This window comes from Myodes glareolus, chromosome 10 (genome assembly GCF_982192425.1).
Source record: "Myodes glareolus chromosome 10, mMyoGla1.1, whole genome shotgun sequence".
In the NCBI taxonomy this organism is placed as follows: Eukaryota; Metazoa; Chordata; class Mammalia; order Rodentia; family Cricetidae; genus Myodes; species Myodes glareolus.
Genome location: NC_142035.1, coordinates 357812 through 378119, shown reverse-complemented (window position 1 = coordinate 378119; position 20308 = coordinate 357812). Strand labels below are relative to the sequence as shown.

Here is a 20308-nt window from a genome sequence, read left to right as displayed (position 1 = left end):
CCCAGTCCTGTGCAAGAAGACACCTGTAGGGAGAAGAGCCAGAGAAGGGAGGGGTAATGGGAAGCTTCCAGGAACTTCCAGAAAGCTACTCATAGGGGCCTGGTTGGAAGGGAAGTTCAACTTTGTAGGAGGTGCAGTTCTGGAAGAGGGGGGGTCATATCATTTAAGGACTTTTCTTCCAGGAAACTAAAGGTCAAAAGAAACTGTGAGACTTTTTTATTATTATTTTTATTTTTAGTAGACAGCTGCCTAGTGGTCACAGCCCCCTCATCTGAAGTTGGAGGAACTTTTTCTCCTATTAAGTGTTGATACACTAACACCACAAGAACGTCAAAGTTCTGGAGGGATCTTTGGAAAATTACTTTAGCCTCAGTTTGCTCACCTGAAAACTGGGAGGAGGCGCCAGTGCTGTGAAAAAGAGAGAAAACACTTGGGTGCGTGCACAGGACTGGGCTTCAGTTACTGGGAGGGTCCACCGGCCCCTGCCATGTTCAGGGCTATGTGAACTCTTCAAGTACCAGACTGCGAGCCGCCTCCGTCTGGAGAGAGCGGCGCCTGCAGGGCAAGAGGATGAATCGCGCTTTCTCTATTTTTACTGCAACCCCCAGACAATAAAAATGTCTTCATAGAGAGGCTGCAAATACAACTTAATTCGTAGAGTGCTTGCTTAGCATGCATTAAGTTCCGGATTCTCGATCCCCAGTACGGTGTAAATCGGCTGTGGTAGCTCACTTCTGTAATCCTAGCACTAGGGAGGTGGAGGTTGGAGGGTCGTTAAATTCAAGGTTATCCTTGTCCACGTAGTCAGCCGTCTCAAAAATCAAAACCAAAAACCAAAAGAAATTCTCGGAGGCAGGGAGAGGTTGACTGGGGGCTGAGGGTGAACAGGCCTGAGCTTGACCCGCCGAGGTGCTCGGTTGAGGGGCTCGTTGGTAGCCGAGGATATGATGCGAGGGTGAAACGCACTGTTAAACAAACCGAACCATCCCTCGAACGTCGGCTGCTCTGGCCTTTTTACCCAGGAATCTCACTGGCTAAACCAGCCTGGAAGAATTACTTCCCGCTTCGCTGTAGTTTGGAGCTATAAAATTGAATGATTAGTCTTACGTAAGGCCAGAGGACGTTCTCATTGGACACCACTTGAGCGAGGGCCGGGAAGAAGGCGGAGCCCAAGTCCAAGCGGAAGTAAGGCGGCGCGGCGCTGATTACGTAATACTGCTGCGGCCAGACAGTTCCACGGGCTCGCGTGTACGCGGCTGCCTGGTTCCAGTACTCGGACCTTGGCTCCTGAAGGGCTTACGATCTCCGCTCCGACGCCAGCTACGGCCCAGCTGTCACCTGACTATGGACTCCGCCAGCCAAGGTACCAGCAGATGGGCATGGACCGCGTCGCATTCCGGCGGTCGCGGCTCGGCCCCCCTCGGTCCTCTCAGCCTCTACGGGTCCGATTCACGGCCTCTCTCCGGCCGACAGGCGCTTGACCTCAAGGCTCCTGATGGTCGTGGTGTGAGTTCTGTCTTGCCACGGCGCCTGGGCCTCCCCTGGGATCGCCCTGAAGCGGCCTTCCTCGGCGCCCTGCCGGTTCCTGGAGTTTGCGAACTCCAGACTTCTCCGTGTGCCGTCCGCCACTTGCGGCCCTCTATCTTTCGCTGGGCCCCTGGGAATACCCCATCTGGTGTTGGACTCTAGCCGAGGCGTTGTGGGCGGCTCTCTACAGGGAAGGGGCGGTGCAACCATCCTTGTGTTTAGACCAGCGCCCTTTGGGTGGTAACGCCACTGTTACCTACTTAAGAGGTTGCCTCTCGGGAGAAGGGTAGAGTGAGTCAGGGCACACCCAGAACAGATCTGTTGCCAAAACAGACACGAGAAGTGTGGCTCAGGCTCAGACTGAAATCTTAAGAAGATGGTATACAAGTGGGGGTGCTCACTCACACTTACGTTAGCTAAACTGAAAAAGCTTTTCTCCAGTTTAACCTGCACAGACACATCACCTAAGTATTAGTATGTTTTTTTGTTTTTGTTTTTGTTGTTGTTTTGTTCTTTGAGACAGTGTCTCTGTGTTTCTTTGGCTGTCCTGGAACTCGCTCTGTAGACCAGGCTGGCCTCAAACTCAGAGATCCACCTGCCTCTGCATTCCAAATGCTGGGATTAAAGGCGAATCTCTTCTCCCCGACTCCCCAGCAGAATTTCTGGGTTCTTATACATGCTGGACATTCTGGATGTTTTCCTACTTTGATGAGTGTTTGCAAATTCATTGAGCTTTGGGCATTCTCATGGAGTTTTCTTTCCAGGAGCCTCAGTTAGTCTAAACCTTTTACAGCTTTGTCCTGATTTCTGCTTCTTCCAGGCAGCTGTTCTTGTCTCAAGAGTCTTCTTTGCAACCTTTCTCCTCTGAGAATCTTCTTTGCAGCAAAGTTTCACTTGTCTTTGAGGGACTTTCAGCTTTTATTGTTGATTCTGGCAGGGAGGGCTTAGTAAATCTAGTTAGTTTCAAGGATTTCCTGAAGTTTTTGAGTTGTTTGCCTTCCTGCTAGAGGAGCTTTCCCTGCAGGATGGAGTCTTTGGACTTCAGAGGAAATAATTTACACAACGGTGGTAAAAATCTTTTCCTAGTTGGTGTGACACTGTGGTTCTTGCCTGGCACCAGGATGAAAAAGAAAGGAAAGAGATGAGGAGGGAGAGGAAGAGAACACAAATTTGAAGCCACTGGCATCCTCAACAGATAGTAAACACAACCCATTTCCCAGCCAGGTTCACATAAAACTTGGTTCCTTTGTGTGCTGGCTAGTTTCATGTCAACCTGACACAAGTTTAAGATTCATGTGAGAAGAAATGTTTTGTTTTTTGTTTGTTTTTCTAGACAGTGTTTCTCTGTGTAGCCCTGACTGTCCTGGCTCTAGCTCTGTAACCAGGTTGGCCTCAAAATCTAAAATCAAAATATTTTACTTATTTTTACCTTATGTTTGTATTTTGTCTGTGACCCCCCCTGATGCCCGTGGGGGTCAGAAGAGGACATTGGACCCCTGGGAACTGAAGTGACAGGTGGTTGTGAGCTACTGTGTGGGTGCTGGGAGTTGAACTAAAGTCTTTGGAAGAACAACAAGTGCTCTTAGCCACTGAGCAATCTCTCCTGTTCCATAAATAAATAAAATTTCAAAAGCTACTTGCATGAAACAAACAAACAAAGTCAGTTACTTTAAAAAAAAAAAAGAGTTGGGCCATGGTAGCACACTCCTTTAATCCCAGTACTAGGGAGACAGAGGCAGGCGGATCTTTGAGGCCAGTCTGATCTACAGAGTGAGATCCCGGACAGCCAGCCACAGCTACTTTAGAAAAACTTTGTCTCGAAAAAACAAACAAACAAAACCTTTAAAAAAAAGATGTTACCAACTACTGTTGAGTAGAACATCTAGTTTTTTAATGTTTTCAATTTATATTTAGTAGATTTTAGAATTTGTGTAGTTGACAAACTTATGTGTGATTAGGGATGTTTTCCTTTCAATTGTATGCTTTTGACCAGGCTGGCCTTGAACTCACAGGGGTTTGCCTGCCTCTGCCCCCTGAGTGCTAGCATTGTAGATGTGAGGCCACTGCTCAATAAGAATGGTTTTCTTTGTGTGGTACCTTCTAAGGTATTTGTGCAGATAGGAAGATGTGCTAATGTGGAGTAAAAATGGTGACTGCAAGAATTTGAAGAATCTAGTATTAGAGGTGAGTGGAAGAATGTACTTTTTCCTATCTTTGTACATTCGGCAGTCTCCTGTTTGTGAGAGGATCAAGGATGGAATTAAAAGGTGATTTTTGTTTTGCCGATTTCTTCCTGGGGCTGGATGACTAGCATGTATTCCATGCATGTTACCTTTACCCTTCCCTGAGTTGAATGAAAAGTAATACGCTATATTTACTTTCTTCACCCAAAAAAAAAAAACCAAAAAAAAAAATCTAAAGATTTATTAGATTAGACTTCTTTCTTTGAAGTAGGGTTTCCTGCTGTAGAAGGTAGTATTTCACAAGGGAAACGAGAACTATGGTTTGGCTGTCTTTGCTAGTGTTTCTTGTACTCCAGCAGTGTAGGTGGTATTGGGTTTGCATCTCAGGTGCCCAAGAAATAGCTGTTCTCCATCCAATACCCAGACCATCCTAGGCTTTTAGAGGTATTTCTAGTTTCCGTTGTTCTCCTGTTTCCTTCTAGTCTTGCTTTTTTCCTAGTAGAGTAACAACTTACTTGACATTTCTTGACTTCATTTTTGTCTCTGACAGATATCAACCTGAATTCTCCTAACAAAGGTGGGCTGTCTGATTTCATGACTGATGTCCCTGTTGACCCAGGTGTGGCCCCCCGGGCCCCAGCTGTAGAGGGCCTGACAGAGGTGGAGGAAGAAGAGCTCCGGGCTGAGCTTGCTAAGGTGCCTTGTTTTTATTTCTTGTTCTGGGGTAATCATGAGTCCTTTTGGGTTATACTGAAAGTAGAACAATTTATCCTGTGACAGAGTATTGCTGGGGTGTTACCTGTTCTGTGTCTATCGGGTTATCTCTTTGTATGTACCTAGTTCGAAAGTGTTGACTTGAATCACCTGTTAGAGCAGACAGGGCCTGATCTCATTTCACCACCTCTGTCTGTCTGGAAATACTAGGTGCTCCATGGAGACGATGTCTACAGAATAATGTCTCCAAGTATACTGTTTGCAGATACTCACACTTGAAAGTCATTTCTAAGACCTCATGAGTCTGTATCCACTGGCTCTTTTTAGTTTGTTTGAAGTTGGTCTCAATTTATAACCCTCTTGCCTCTATCTCCCAAGTGCTGGGATCACGGGCAAGTGACACCATATTTACTTTTGTTTTTTTTTTCTTTTTTTTTTCAAGAGAGAGTTTTTTATTTAATAGCTCTGACTATACTGTAACTCTGTCGACCATGCTGGCCTTGAACTCACTCACAGAGATCTGATAACCTCTGCCATTACCATCCGGCTCATTTTCCTTTTTATTATCTTTTTGATAAGGGGTCTCATTCCCAAATGAGGGTCAAGAATGGTTTGTTCCCTGGGACTATAGGACTGTGCCATCATGCTTCACTTAAAAATTCTTTTTCTTTTTTTTTTATATTTATTTATTATGTATACAATATTCTGTCTGTGTGTATGCCTGCAGGCCAGAAGAGGGCACCAGACCCCATTACAGGTGGTTGTGAGCCACCATGTGGTTGCTGGGAATTGAACTCAGGACCTTTGGAAGAGCAGGCAATGCTCTTAACCTCTGAGCCATCTCTCCAGCCCTAAAAATTCTTTTTCAATGTAGCTGTTTATATTGGGACTAAAAAAAAAAAGTAATAGGAACACATTCTGTTGTGGGAAAACTTCAGAGTTTTCTTTCCAGAAGTCATTTTTAAAAGTTCAGGTTCTTCTTATTAAAACTCTTTCTTGCTGGGCAGTGGTGGCACATGCCTTTAATCCCAGCACTTGAGAGGCAGAGACAGGTGGATCTCTACATTGAGTTCCGAAGGCCAGGGCTACACAGAGAAACCTTGTCTCCAGAGAGAGAGAGAGAGAGAGAGAGAGAGAGAGAAAGAGAGAGAATATGAATTACTTTCTGATTTTCACCAAGGCTTGGAACTGACTTCTGAAACAACAATAATTGCCGTTAGAAATGCTTTTCTTTCACCTAAGTCTCTGTCCCTCTGTTGATTCTGCTTCCTTCTTACTGTGCAAAGGAATCCTCTGTGGGTCCTCACTTCCAGCAGATTTGGTTGTTGTGTCTGAGCCAGACCCAGAACCCATATGAAAAGGGACTTGTGTCCTAATACTCATGTCCAGTCTCATGGAAGAGCTCTGATAGGGCTCATTTGGTTGTCCTGAAACTTAGGGGAAATGGGAAGAGTGGCTGGCAGTCCTGGAGAACTACTGACTAGCAGTCAGGGTGCTGATGCCAGATAAAGGCAGAAGAGCTGCCGCTAGGGATAGGGTTTTTGTTTTTTTGTTTGTTTGTTTGTTTTTTTAAGACAAACTGTTTCTGTAAGTGAAAACTTCTAAGAAAGTCTCATTTTAACATGGGTAAGGATGTTTGTTGGTCACTTCCTGTAGTAGTCATAGCCTCTTACGTCAACTACATTTTTATGTTTTTGTGGTGCTGGGATTCTAACTCGGCCTCATATACACAAGGCAAGCACTCTAACAACTGAGCTAAATCCCAAATCCCGAGCCCTGCTTCTTTTACAGGTGGAAGAAGAAATTGTCACTCTGCGCCAGGTCCTGGCAGCCAAAGAGAGGCACTGTGGAGAGCTGAAAAGGAGGCTGGGCCTTTCTCCTTTAGGGGAGCTGAAGCAGAACCTGTCTAGGAGCTGGCATGATGTGCAGGTCTCTACTGCGTAGGTACCACTCCCACAGTGGGGATGTTCCTTTGGCTAGGAAAGTGCCTCTCTTTCTTGTGGATGGAGTGTATGAGTGCTGGGGAATGAGACGCTTTACAACAATCAGTATTAAATGAGACTGCTGGGAATAGGTGACCAGAAGACTTGAGTTCTTAGGGACTGGGACTGTGTTTACTCAGAGGATGAAATATGCATGTGTTTGAAAAGGTGCATGGACTTAGCTAGGTGTCCAAGTAGAAAATATCCAAATTGGTCAGAGCACCAATGAAGTCCTTAGACGTGGGAACCAGTCTCACATGTCACCGAGCTATCAGAATCTGGTGAGAGTTGTCCATGTTTCTCCTGTTACAGCATTGCTTTGGTGGATGTCTCCAGAAGCTTTTTACTAAAGAAGCAAACATTTACACTTTGTAAATTTCACCTCTAGAAATCCCCTGTTTCTGTACTAGGATGTTGAGGATGAGGACTTTGGGTCCAGTCTCATGGTACCTGTCAGAGCAGACAGGGCCATGGGCTGTGCCCTTCCCAGGAGCCTTCTGCTCTTAAACGACCAAGTGTTCCTGTGTTGTGATTGGGAGAGGGCATGCTCATCTCTGTCTTATAGTCCTGTCTAGCCCTGGGCCCTCACACAGGTATGGTAGTGGCTCTAGACTGTTTGGGTGGCTGCACAGCACGAGTCTTCTGTCTTCTCTGGAGTCTGAAGCCTGGGTTGGAACTGTTCCAGATATTCATCACAGACTTTCTGTTCTAGCTATGTGAAAACGTCTGAGAAACTTGGAGAGTGGAATGAGAAAGTGACCCAGTCTGACCTGTGAGTGCCCACGCTGTCAGTGTCCTTCCTCGCTCTTCTCTCCGTCTCCCTGGGACAGGGAAGCTGTGCACCCTTGGCACAAACTGTCTTTCAGTGCTTGCTGGCTATTGTTCTCTTCCCAGCTTAATAATTAAAGGATGCTTTAAATACCTGAAGGATAGAGTACAGTAGTTAGAGAAATCTACTCAGTCACCAGACCATGCTTAAAATTCTCTACCTGCTTATATGAGGTTCCTGAACTGAGTGGGCACTGTCTCTGAATGTTAAACATACCCTGACTTGTGGCAGTGACATAGTATTGATGTCATCTGACCTGTTGGTGGTGGTAGATTTTTGTGCTTGTCGTCCTGCGCTTTACCCCAGATTCACCTCCAGCTGTTAGTGTATGAGAGATTCTTGGATGGGAGTAATGGTGTCACATGTTGGTGGGTTCATGAAGTTCTGTGGTCTGGAGGTGCTGCACTGTCAGCCACATAAAATATCAGTAGAGCATAAATTATTTGAGGAGGGCCCTTGTACTTCTGTCAAAGTTTAGTTTACTGACGTCTGTTGTTTTGGGATCCTTAATCTAGGTAATGGCGTCATCTACCTGTGTACTAGTCTGATTATAATATCTGCTGGATTGATGCATGATTTAATCAGACTTCAAGAGATGGTTTCTGGCAGGATTTGACTGCCAGAGAATAGTTTCTTCTAGAAGGAAATGATGACGTGGCCACTTTAACACTTAAGGGAGAAATCTTTCTATGTTGGACCTGAAGGAAATTCTGATGAGCTTATCTTAAAGGTGCCTGGGGACCTCTTTAGTTCCCTGTGCTTATAGGGACTTAAGGTCTGGTGTCATATGAGAAGCAGTAAGGTATAGAAAACTCTGGTTTTCTTTGGTTCAACATTCAGTTGTTACCTTAGTTTTCTTATGGGCACTGACAATTATCTTCAGGATTGGACTGAACAGTTTGCTGGAAGCATATATTCCCTAGGTGGAGACACTGTAATCTATATTGCTAAAGACCTAGACAGGCAGACAGGCTCATAATGCAGATTCAATGTGAAGGCAGTCTTGTGAGAAATGTGTATTCATTGTGTTCAAAAAATTGCTTGATATAGAGCTATCTGGTATGCCATCTCAAATAGTTTCTCAAAGAACTCACATCAAATACATGGGATTCTGCTATCTCCCAGAGAAATCTATGACTTTGTGTGGAAGTGTAGTTTTTGAAATATCCATTCAAATTTCCTCTGGCAGAGGCTTTCTGGGGTTTTGCCCCATCATTTGGGGGAAGAGCTGTCAGCAGTGATTCCTAAAATGGAGGCATCCTGCATTGAGAAATCAGGGTAATGGGTGTAGGACTAAAGATGCCACTTGTTCTTATCCTCTGCCTGGTGAGTACCTATCTTTTTTTTTTTTTTTAAAGACAGACTTGATTCAATTTTTATTTTTCTTGTATAAAAACCCTTATGTGGTGGCCACAGCTGGAGCCTGGGTCCTCTGAACAGAGATTCTGGTGCGGGTTTTCACAAGGTGCTCAGTGAATTCCTGATAAGGAGACTTGGTGAACACAGTCTCTATCCAGAGGTCAGGGGTCAGGTAGCTGTAGGTCTTAGAGATAGCATCAAAGGTGGCCTTGTCAAAGTTGCCCAGGGTGGCAGTGCAGCCCCTGGCTGATGTGTAGCAGTCATCAATAGTGGCCATCAGCAGTAGCTTCTTGGGCACAGGAGCGGAGACTATGCCAGTGAGATGCACCAACACAGAGCCACAGCTGCCTATCACTTTGCACAGAACAGTGTGGGGCTTGCCAATCTTGTTCCTCCAGTAGCCTCTCCACACAGGGACAATGGGAAGCTTGGCTAAGATGATGGCCCCTCTGATGGCACTGGCTACCTCCTTGGAACAATTAACACCGAGACCAATGTGACCATTGTAGTCCCAATAGCAACGAAAGCCTTGAACCTGGTCCGCTGGTCTGCCCTAGTCTGCTGCTGCACTGGCATGATCCTCAGAACCTCATCTTTTAGGGACGCTCCCAGGAAAAAAAGTCAATAATCTCCAATTCCTTAATGGACAAGGAGAAGAGGTAGATCTCTAGGGACTTGATCTTCATGTCCTTAACCAGGTGGCCCAGCTTGGTGACGGGGATCCAGTCCTTGTCTTTGGCTTTACTTCTGCGAGCCCTGCGACCTCAGCCTCGACCACAACCACTGCTGAATCCTAGTCCTGGGCCTCCTGGGCCCCTGGGTCCTCCCAGTCCTTCTGGTCCTCCCATTCTTCCCATTGCACCAGTGTCATCTGCCATTTGGTGTTTTCCAGAAGAAGAAGCTAGTGCCTATCTTGACCAGAATTTAGGAACTGGATTGCTGGCAGGATTGACTCTATCAGTTTCACAGAGGAAGGTCATATATACAAGCTTCCTGACCTTCTTGACCCTTGTGTTTGTATTTTCCTTTTAGCCAGTAGCTTGCTGGAGGACTGGAACAACATGGGGCTCATTAGACATGAGTGTCTGCCCCTCTGCCATGGGAAAGTTGTACTGCACTGTACTTACACAACTGAGATGCTGTGGGGTGGGGCTTGCTTTCTTAGTCATTTGTGTATAAGGAACACCCATATTCTGTGGGTCGTGAAACTTTGTTGCTTTCTTTTTATAGATATAGTGTACCACTTAACTGTATAATTGCTAGTTGGTTCATGTTTTACTTTGAGTTCTTTGGGCTACAGTTAACAGAGAAGCCCCTGCTTCTAATTTTGCAGCCTAACAAGGTTGCCCAGGTGTGAATATTATGAGAATTAGTTCCTGTAGACAGTGAACTGTATCCTCTGGTAAGCCTAAGAAAATAGGTTAGCCTCAAAAGGAAGACTCTGAAAGGGCAGGGAAAGTACATCCACAATTGCTGGCAGACACACTGCCTGGTCTAGGTTCTTCTTCTTCTTTTTTTTCTTTTTTGTTTTTCGAGACATTCGAGGCAGGGTTTCTCTGTGTAGTTCTGGTTGTCCTGGAACTTACTCTGTAGACCAACCAAACTGGCTTCAAGCTCACAGAAATCCACCTGCCTCTGCCTCTTTGAGTGCTAGGATTAAAGGTGTGTTCCTCTACCACCCAGCTTGTTCTGGGTTCTTCTTCTTCTTTTTTTTTTTTTTAAGGTTTATTTATTATGTATACGGTGCTCTGCCTGCATGTATGCCTGCATGCCAAAAGAGGGCATCAACTCTCATTATAGATGGTTTTGAGCTATCATATGGTTGCTAGGAATTGAACTCTGGATCTCTGGAAGGGCAGTTAATCTCTTAACCTCAGCCATCTCTCCAACAGTCTATGTTCTCCTAAGACAGTGGTTTCTAACCTTCCTAATGTTGGTGACCCCAACCATAAAATTTTTTTTTTTGCTACTTCATACCTATAATTTTGCTCTTGTTCTGAGTCATAATGTAATTATCTGATTTGCAGAATATCTGGTACAAGACTCCTATGAAAAGGACCTACTTCTGTGGGTCCAGAAGTAGTCTTGACCCACAGGTTGAAAAACAGTGTTCTGAGAGGTCTAAATCTCAAAGAAGCAGCACAACACAGTCCTCTCTAGCTAGTTGTCCATCTCTGCTTTCTAGCTCTCACTTTCTGAGCTTAGCTTCTCCAATAGTGCATGGCATGTAATGATTCCCAGATTGCTAAGGAGTATGTTTGTCTGGGTATATGAGGCTGTCACAGTTTGCCTGCAGCTATGGACCTGGGTGATGACCTTATGACATGCCTTCCTTCCTTCCCTCTCTTCCTTCCTCTTTTGCCTCCTTTTTTGAAATAAGGTTTTGCTATGCAGTTTAGTCTGGCTTCAGACTTTTCATTCTTCTTTAGCCTTCCAAGTGCCGGGATTATAGGCCTGTGCTATCATGACTGAATGACTGGAGTATGTTTGTGTTTCTCTCTCTCTGTCTCTATCTCTGCCTCTGCCTTTTTTCTGCTGCCCCCCCCTTTTCTAGGTAGTAGTTACTTTGAATTTATATTTCTGCAAATAAATGCTGCAGTCCTTAATCACCTTCAACTTGATGTTATAAAGAAACACTTTGTTTTCGGTGAAGTGTACTTACAGAAATCTTGCTTCTCACTTCCCTGGCTTTGGTAGGAAAGTGCTGTGTAACTTGGGTTTATGTAGGCTCAGGAGGAGGCTGCAGGGCCTTTGTGGGTCATCAGACCTGTCTTTAACCTATGGATTGGCAGATGCTCTTACCAGACCTCCTGTAGGAGTTAGGACCAGGAAGAGTTTGGAAAGTCATTTACTGATACCCTAACTTCAAACTTTGTCAGGTATGTTGGAGAGAAGTTCTTTAGGTAGCCATGATGATACTAAGCAGCCTCACGAGTCTTCATGAGTCTACTCCTGGCTCAACTTCAAGTTCCCCAACTCCATCCAATGAGAAGCTATGACCTAAAGGTTTTGAATGAGGCATTTGGTTATTTGGTTATGGTCTTTGTTGTTTCTGAGACTGCTGTGTCTTTTATGTGGTAGCAGAGCCAACAGGGAAGCAATATTCTGTTTTAGGGGGAGGCGTTGAGACAGGGTTTCTCTGTAGCTTTGGAGCCTGTTCTGGAACTTGCTCTGCAGGGGAAGCAAGATTTTTATGATGAACTCCTTAGTATCTCTGACCATCATGACGTTCATCCCATTGGGTTAAGGTTGTAGAGCCGTGTCTCAATGTGATGTGTATCTATGTGAATAAGCAACATAGGGAGTGGGAGGAGATGGGACTGGTGGTCTTTGCTGTGGGCCAAGGCTGCCCACACACAGTAGAGGGAGCATGAGAAAGGGATGTTCATATTCTGGAAGGATATTGTGTAGAAAGTGCTGGAAATCAGAGGGCTCTTCAGTGTAATGAAGGCACCGCACAGGTGCTAACCCAAACTGGGGACATCCTTCATGAATGCTCTTCAGCTTGTGCCTTCTTGTCTCAGAAGACTATTTTATGTGGGAATTGGAAGGGGAAGCTTTGAGCTTGAATTGGCTTGATCAGAAGCTGAGAACTTTGCTGCTTCAGTATTGCCTGCCCGAGTGCTGCCAGGCCCAGCATGTCTGTGCTCTGTTTTCTCTGTAGCTGGTAGGTTTTGGCTCCCTGAGTGGTCAGAAGTACCACAAGAAAACAAGAGAATGGCAAAGTCTCAGGTCAGGTTTAGATGAACTGGAACTGGAGTAGATCAGCACTGTAGAGGCCCAGGGAGCCCCCACACCCAGTGAGTGTTTACCACCTGCCCAATTCCTCCCTGGTTTTCCCATGGGTGTTCTCTACACACTTGGTTTCTTTGGCGATGAACTATTGCTGCCCTTGCTTTGTAGTTAGTCTAAGTGGTGTGTCTTTTTCCCAGCTACAAGAAGACTCAAGAAACCCTTTCACAGGCAGGACAGAAGACATCTGCTGCCTTGTCTACCATGGGCTCTGCCATCAGTAGGAAGCTCGGAGACATGAGGTAAGCAGTTTTATGTGGAAACCTGTTTGAAGTCAAGGGTTCAGACACATAACATTGGGACCCCCATGATAACCTGGACCAATCTACCTGTAGACCTTTGTTCGTGGGAATTCCTCTGACTTTTGTTGTTTGTCTTTGGCCGTTTATTTATTCCTTGGGGAAAGAAAGGTCACTAGTCTCTTTCCCTGCAGCTCTTTTGCAAAGCAGTGATGTGGCCTTGGAGTCATGATGGAAGGGGGTGTCTGTTAGGACAGGTCACATGTTGTCCTTAGGATCAGCTTGGGACGTCTTGAACTATGAGGTGATATGTCTGGTGCTGGGTAGTTGCTGGTTATACTACTGGTATGCTGGCCAGCTTCCAGGAACTACCATCCTGCTCTTCCTGAAAAATAGGTTGCTTGCTCATTTAAGGTGTTCCCACTCTGTGTGTGTGTGTTTGCATTTTTGTTTTCCTTTTGAGATAGTTCCTCACTCTGCAATTCAAGGTGGTCTTGAACTCATGGTAATTCTACTGGATCAGCTTTCCAAATGGGGATTATAGGTATGAGGTACCACTCTGAGCTTTTACTCCTTTTTTAGTCTGTTCAGAGCATTCTGGGTAGATACCTGATAGGATGTTAGTGTTGATGGAAGTGGCTCTGAGCCATCTTTTTTTCTTTCTTTGAGATAGAATCTCACAATATATACTTATCTGGCCTTGAACTCACTCTTGTGGATCAGACTGGTCTCAAACCCACAGAGATCCACCTGCCTCTATCTCCTAGGTATTGTACTGAAGTATTAGATACCAAGTCTAACCTGTTTAGCCATCTTTTTGGTTTTTTTGTTTGTTTTTTGTTTTTTTTTTGAGACAGGGTTTCTCTGTGTAGCCCTGGCTGTCCTGGAACTTGCTCTGTAGACCAGGCTGGTCTCAAAGTTATGGAGATCGCCTGCCTCTGTCTCTGAAGTGCTGGAATTAAAAGCTATGTTTAGCTATCTTGATTGAGCTGTTTTTTTAATATGGCCTGCCTTTCTTAGGGAGCATAAGACATGATCCTGTATCATTTCTTCTCCTTGTTGGAAAAGAAATAAAGTTTCTATTTTCTTCTCAGAGAATTGGGATCTGCTATTGACCCCATGGTATGTAGCCTTAGGACTATGGCAGGCAGTTAGCAGTGTTCCTGTGGCAGTAATGCTTTCATAGCATTGTCTGGTCTCACTGTTCTGGCTTGTGTGGACCAACCACAGTGATCAGGGAGGGTTTTTAGAACAAGGTCAGTGAAATTGGTTCTCTCCAGTTGGGTGGTGATGTTGTTTTCACAGTGCCCAAAGGGCTTCCTGTTTACTATGTGTCTTCCCCTGGGGAAAAGAGCATATTTGTTGATGTTCATATTAGTGTTTTGAACTCTGATCTCTCTGGTCCATAGCAGAGTTCCATCATCTCGCAAATAATCATAGTGGTTTCTGAGGCCCAGGTTTATCATGCTAATAGTTTCTTGAGAATGCTCATTGGTCTCAGGAAACTAATATGAGTTTAGGAGGAGCAGATAATGTCTCTATCCGTGGTGGACCAGTCCTAGAGCCATTGAAGCTCCAGGCACCTCTGATAAACCCTCCACTTGAGATGGGAAACTGGAAGTAGGAAGTAGGCATGATGACCCTACTTAAACCTACAGAGTGATGAGTGTGTTCTCCAGTGGCTCCTTCTGGGAGTGGAAGTAACCTCTGCTCAAGGCCACTCATAGAGTCCAACAGTTTAGAGGGGAGGACCTTGCTGTGCTGTGGAGAAGTCACCAGCTATGTTCTACCTTGTAAGCAGCTGCCCTTAGGCTTGCATGTTCTAGGTTGGCCTTTGTGATGCAGCCTAGAACCTTAGTGCTTAGCCTCTAGTATGTTCTAGGTCATCTTATGGTGCTTGGGTTCCTGTTTAGCTTTCAGAGAATGCAAGGTGCTCCGTGGATATGAAGTGTTGACCCAGCCTGGCTGGCTCACTGTGTCATATCTCAAGTCTTTACTCACTGGGCTACTTATGTCTCAGGTATTTTCTTTAGACCTCTCTTTGCTCTCTGTCCTTTAACCTGTAATTGTTTATATTATTATACATGTAATAGTGCTCAGAAATACAGTGCCATGAACCACATGGTTGCCAGATTTCATATTAACTTTTTGTGGAGTCTGGATGGAGCTATGTATTCTGCTGTTCCTATCAGTTTAAGCACTAAAGAAGCATCCACAGAGTCTCTTCTCACATGCTAACCCTACTTACCCTTCCAGAATTTGAACAGAGGGACATAGGGCTTCTGTTGGGGGTCTTGTATGGTATTGGCCTCCCTTGCTTAATAATGCTGTCTTTCTTCTTTTCTCCTGCTGCTATCTTTCAGGGCTCATTCGTTCTCACACTCCTTTAGGTAAGGTGACCTTGGACATGACCTATGGACACACCTGTATTAGGGCAAGGTGGACTCCGGTAGGCCTATGGGAGGCTTTGCTGGGTGAAAGTAGGAAAGCCAGTACAGTGGAAGCCCCCTTTGCCTCAGGATGGTACCAGTAGGCAGCTACTTGCTCACAAGGCATGCTCTATGTGACTATCCCCTATGAATGCCTCATCTGGACCTGACTGGACTGCACATTTCTTTTTTTTTTTTTAAAGATTTATTTATTATGTACACAGTGTTCAGCCTCCATGTATGCCTGTAGGCCAGAAAAGGGCACCAGATCTCATTACAGATGGTTGTGAGCCACCACGTGGTTGCTGGGAATTGAACTCAGGACCTCCGGAAGAACAGTCAATGTTCTTAACTTCTGAACCATCTCTCCAGCCCTGGACTGCATATTTCTGTGGGTCAATAAAAGTGACTGACCTAACGTTATGTGGCAAATGTCCATACCTAAGTTTATGCCTGAAAATAGGCATTTGCACATAGGAGGAAATACCAACCCTGTACCTTGTGTTCTCAATCCTATTATGTGCAGGCTGGACTTGAATTCAGAGATATGCCTGTCTCTGCCTTCTTAGTAATAGTACTAAAGGTATACCCTACTGGTTTCAGTTTTCCTGTTTTAATGCTCTTCCTGATCAGTGCCATACTGCTCAGCAAAGGCAGCATTAGAAACCCTTGGAGCTGGAAGAAAGGGCATTGTGTGGAAAGGGTCAGTAGCTCACTCTGGTGCTGGGAGAGTCTTGCCACTTCTTATATATGATCTAAGCTGGCAAGTGTGGGCTGATCTGGCACCACAGGCTAATTCTTGCTTCCTTCTCTACTTTCATCATGCTTCCAAGCAGCAGCTACTCCATCCGCCACTCGATAAGTATGCCGACCATGAGGTAATGTATTCCTACTTCTATTGCTCCAGAAATGTCTCTGGGTGGGGGTGGGCAGCAATACTAGTCATACCTTGTACTTCTGTGTCCCCCCAATCCATGTGTCTTCATTTTCCTGGCAGCTTCCTCTCAGCTAAAGACTGTCTGCAGGCTGGCAAGGAAGAACTCATGGGCAGGAAACTTCTGAGGCCTCCAGAGGGGAACCATTCTGTGAACCTTTGACCAGACTTGACTTTGCAAGCTCTGGGTGCCTGTAGTTTCAGCCGGGAGGGTTAGCGAGGCTGGCACATGGACCGGGCCTTCCAGAGATTTATCTCTGGAGACCTCGTTCTCAACCCAACAGGACCATCTCTAGTATAGTCTGTTGCTTCTCACCTGTTTGACCAAGCGTAGTGCCTGAGCAGAGTCCATCCTTGTTAGGAAAGCTGTTGTGTCTTAGTGTGTGAGACCTTTCTCCTCTGTCTTCCTACCCTCTCCAAAACTGCCTGTGATTTTCCTTTTATGTGGTTTGTCTGAAGATATACTTGAAGGACTCCAAGACTTCTCATCCCAACACAAAAAAGAAAATAAAGGGGGGAAAAAACCCCCCAGAAATGATAATATGACCAAAAGGTGGTTTTCTTAGGTTGATGCTTACTTGTACTCTAGGTGTGCTGATTCCAGTGATTTCCTAAAATGTGGGAACTGACTGCATGATTTATGATAATGGGGACCACATTCTTACTTTCCTAGAAGGAGGACACCCAAGAATGTCTTTTATTTTTTCAGTGCTTGAGAACCCCACTGAGCTGCATCTAAGCTTAATCAGGGATGTCTGCTTAAATTAGAGAAGAAATTCTGCACAGTGTAGTCAGGGGTTTACAGTACTCTTAAATGACATCTGGACCCAACCTGAAAACACTCAAAATTACCCTGTGTATAGTCTTCAGGGTCACTGTGCTCCTTTCTGTTGTGTCCCATTTTCATGAGGAGAGTTTAGAAGGTGGGCTTAGTCCTAGCCCTAGGTCCTTCAACTTGAGGAGGGTGAGGTAACAAAACACCTTTTCATGCCATTATCTCCCTTATCTCTTTAAAGGAACTCTGCAACCTTCAAGTCATTTGAAGACCGAGTAGGGACCATAAAGGTAACTATTCCTGTGTTTCTTGAAGCATGGGTGTGATCTACTTAATCAACTTCTTTATTATTGAGGACTCAGTTATTACAGGAGCTCATGTAGAGGTCTTTTGTACCTTTCATGTTGTTCCTACAGTAATAACATACTACAGAACTTGGGTAAAGTCTCTGGATACAAAACTGTGCTTTTGTTTGTTTCTGATTTTTAAATTTTGAGACAGGGTCTCATTGTATAGCAGTCCTGGCTGGCCTGGAATTCACTATGTAGACTAGGCTGGCCTTGAACTCAGTTCACCTGCCTCTGCCTCCTGAGTCCTAGGATTATAATTGTAGCCATCAAAACCAGCTAAAACTTATTCATCAGTGCCTCTGTGGTCATGCCCATCTTTTTCTTTGCCCTGCCATCCCCTAATCTGTTCTTCATCTCTATAATTTTATCCTTTCAAGAATGTCTCTTAGGTTGTAGAGATGACTCCTCAGTGGGTAAAACACTTGCAGCACAAGAGTGATAACTCAAATCTAGTTCTCTCTCTCTTGTAAAATGTATTTGGAGGAGGGTGTGTATATATGCCTTGGCATACACGTGGAGGTCAGAAGGAAACCTGTCTCTCCTTTTACTCAGATGGTCAGGCTCAGTGGCAAGAAACTTTACCTGCTGAGGCCATTCTTGATGGCCCAAGAACTGGAAATCGAGATCCCTAACATGAAAAATCAGATAGGTGTGGTAGCCCGCCTATAATCCCCCAAAATTCTGGAGTTAGCGCCAGGGTATCTTCAGAGCAAGCTGCCTAGTTAGATGAGCTAAGTCACTCAACTCAGGCTTCATTGAGATAATCTGCTTTAGTAAATAATGTGAAGAAAAATATCTAATGTCAACCTTTTGTGTCCACATGCATTCATATATAGTATGTACACAAAAGCAGAATGTTTAATCCCAGCAGCTGGGAGGCAGGAGCAGGCAAATCTCTGTGAATTCTAGGCCAGACTGGTCTACATAGAAAATTCCAAAACATATATTGATATATAATATACCCTATCTCACAAAAATTTGTGTTTTGCCTGCAAGTGTGTATATGTACTTTGTACATGCCTGGTCTTGTGGAGGTCAGAAAAAGGCAGTTGTGGGCCACTATGTGGGTGTTGGGAACTGAACCTGAATCCTTTTCAAGGGTAACAAATACTTTTGATCAATCAGCCATCTCTCCAGCTCCTTCCCCCACATACATGTTTCTTAATATACAAAATGTAATCAGTCTAGTGGAACCACACAGTATGAATGTTTTTCTAAACACCACAATGTATAATTCTTAGGAAACCTGTACAGACTGTTGTATGTCATTGACTCATTTCTTTTCATTGCTGAGTAATGTTCATGTTGCATAAACCTGTGTAGAGAGTTGAACATGGTCCCTGGACCTATTCTGTTTTCTGTTGTGTCTTAGATTTACTTTCTCTGTTTTTTCTATAGTCTAAGGTTGTGGGTAGCAGAGAGAATGGCAGCGATAACCTCCCTTCCTCACCTGGAAGTGGTGACCAGCCATTACCGGATCATGCCCCTTTCTAAGCTCGTCCTAGCTTATCATCCACAGAATACAGAAGCACACCCTCATCATCACAGCTGCAACTCTGCATGACAGAGCAACCAGCCAGGGCCATTGAAGAGCTGGTTTTGAAGACAGTCATACCCATCTACGTGCAGATGTGGCTGCTGCCTTGGCATGAATTAGAGAACAGTCTTGTGCATAAATGTTTTACACTAAAGTTCATAGATGAAGCAGATCACTGCTATCCTTTCCAGGGCCACAGGAAGTGGACAGGGGCCCACATTCCCTTTGGCGGTCTCACCAGGATGCTGAGGGAAGAGTTGTCAGGGGTATTGCTTGCCCTCCTCCCCATAGCTCAGAAGATCATACTGCATCGTTTGAGAAATGAGCGAGTTCTCTTATTTTCTGAGACCCCAGAAAGGAAACATAAGCAACCGCTTCATTCTTAGAGAACAACCTGGCTGTGACAGAAGCAGATCCACTATTTTTTAAATGTGATGGACTTTTCAAAAATTAAATAGAAAAAAGTGAGGCAAAACAACTTTAGCCTCATTATTGAATATTGCTTTGCATTCAAGCCTTACATTGCCTTATGCTTTATTTGTTTATAGTCTTTTATATCCCTATAAATGAGGGGTCTTTAATGGGATATGGGTACTATGTAGAGTTTTATCTTTGTCCCATCTCATACTCTGCCAGTACCAGTTAGTCCATTTTATTTCTCTAACACTTTCTCCTAGTATGCAAAACTTGGTTCTTTTGAAGAATGGCATTTCCCAGTAGCTTTCCAGTCTGGCCCACAAGGCTCTTGTGCTGTGGGTCAGGAGGGCAGAGAGAAGGAAAAAAGCCTCAGTGTTTGGCATTTTAATGACATGTGCCCTGCATAGTGTTGCTCTGCTGACAGCGAGCAGGGCTCTGGTCTATAGTACCTACCTGCATGTCCATGACACACAGAATAAATGAGAGGCAGAACCAACCCTGCAGGTCACGTAAGGGATATGGTTTTGATTCAGCCAGAACTCTGCTGTCATCTTTTCTCAGGAGCTACAAAGATTTCTTTCTAAGTTCCCTTCTCCTGCCTCCAATTGCCACATTCTGCATCCTCTCAACACCAGGGCCCTCAGTGTTGGGAGGCATGGTCTGGAGGGAGGGGCAGCACTGTGCCTTAGTGGCTCTTAGCAGGGCAAAGACTTTGTTGTGTGCATATCTCTGCACTCCTGGGGTGAGGTGGGGTCTTTCCATTTTAGTGTCTGGTTTGATGCGGTGTGATGTATCCTTTGATTATCAAGTACCTTGGTTTCTTTGGATACCTTTAGAATACTATACCATACAAAACAAGGAACGGTGAGGAACTGGGGAGTTGAAGAGGAGACATCGTGATGTCTTCTCTTCCGGGGTTAAAAACAGTTGTGTGTAGAGGTGGGCTACAGGAGTGCAGGTCAATGATGTATCTTCCCACAAGAATAACAGGAAACTTGTCAATAAAGCATTCCTTTGGAGGAAAATCCACATCCATTAGTTTGGTGTATCTTTTAGGATAACGACAAAAGAGTTGGGGAGTAAATGCACACGATCCCTTGCTTTTGACGGGGGCAGGCAGGAGACAATCATGTACAAATTACAAGTCTTTGGTGTGCATATAAAGGGAGGGAATTGTGTAGAAGCTGCATCTCTGAATGAGACCAGGGATGCACTTCTTTATCAAGATTGGCTCCACTGAA

General features: G+C 44.8%; 1 protein-coding gene across 8 annotated transcripts; it reads left to right on the top strand.

The window, feature by feature from the left end:
• The first annotated feature begins 1201 nt into the window (after positions 1-1201).
• Positions 1202-20098, top strand: Tpd52l2 (TPD52 like 2). 8 transcript variants are annotated; one of them, XM_048441389.3, is made up of 9 exons: positions 1203-1363; positions 4261-4406; positions 6216-6364; positions 7119-7178; positions 12527-12628; positions 14989-15015; positions 15891-15932; positions 17005-17053; positions 18512-20098. In XM_048441389.3, the coding sequence occupies exons 1-9, from the start codon at positions 1345-1347 to the stop codon at positions 18605-18607; spliced, it is 690 nt and encodes a 229-aa protein (XP_048297346.1). In that variant the 5' UTR covers positions 1203-1344; the 3' UTR covers positions 18608-20098. The 8 variants fall into 8 exon arrangements, with proteins under 8 accessions (XP_048297348.1, XP_048297350.1, XP_048297346.1 ...); XM_048441391.3 differs by lacking the exon at positions 7119-7178 and having other exon boundaries at positions 1202-1363; XM_048441390.3 differs by lacking the exon at positions 14989-15015.
• The last annotated feature ends 210 nt before the right edge of the window (positions 20099-20308 follow it).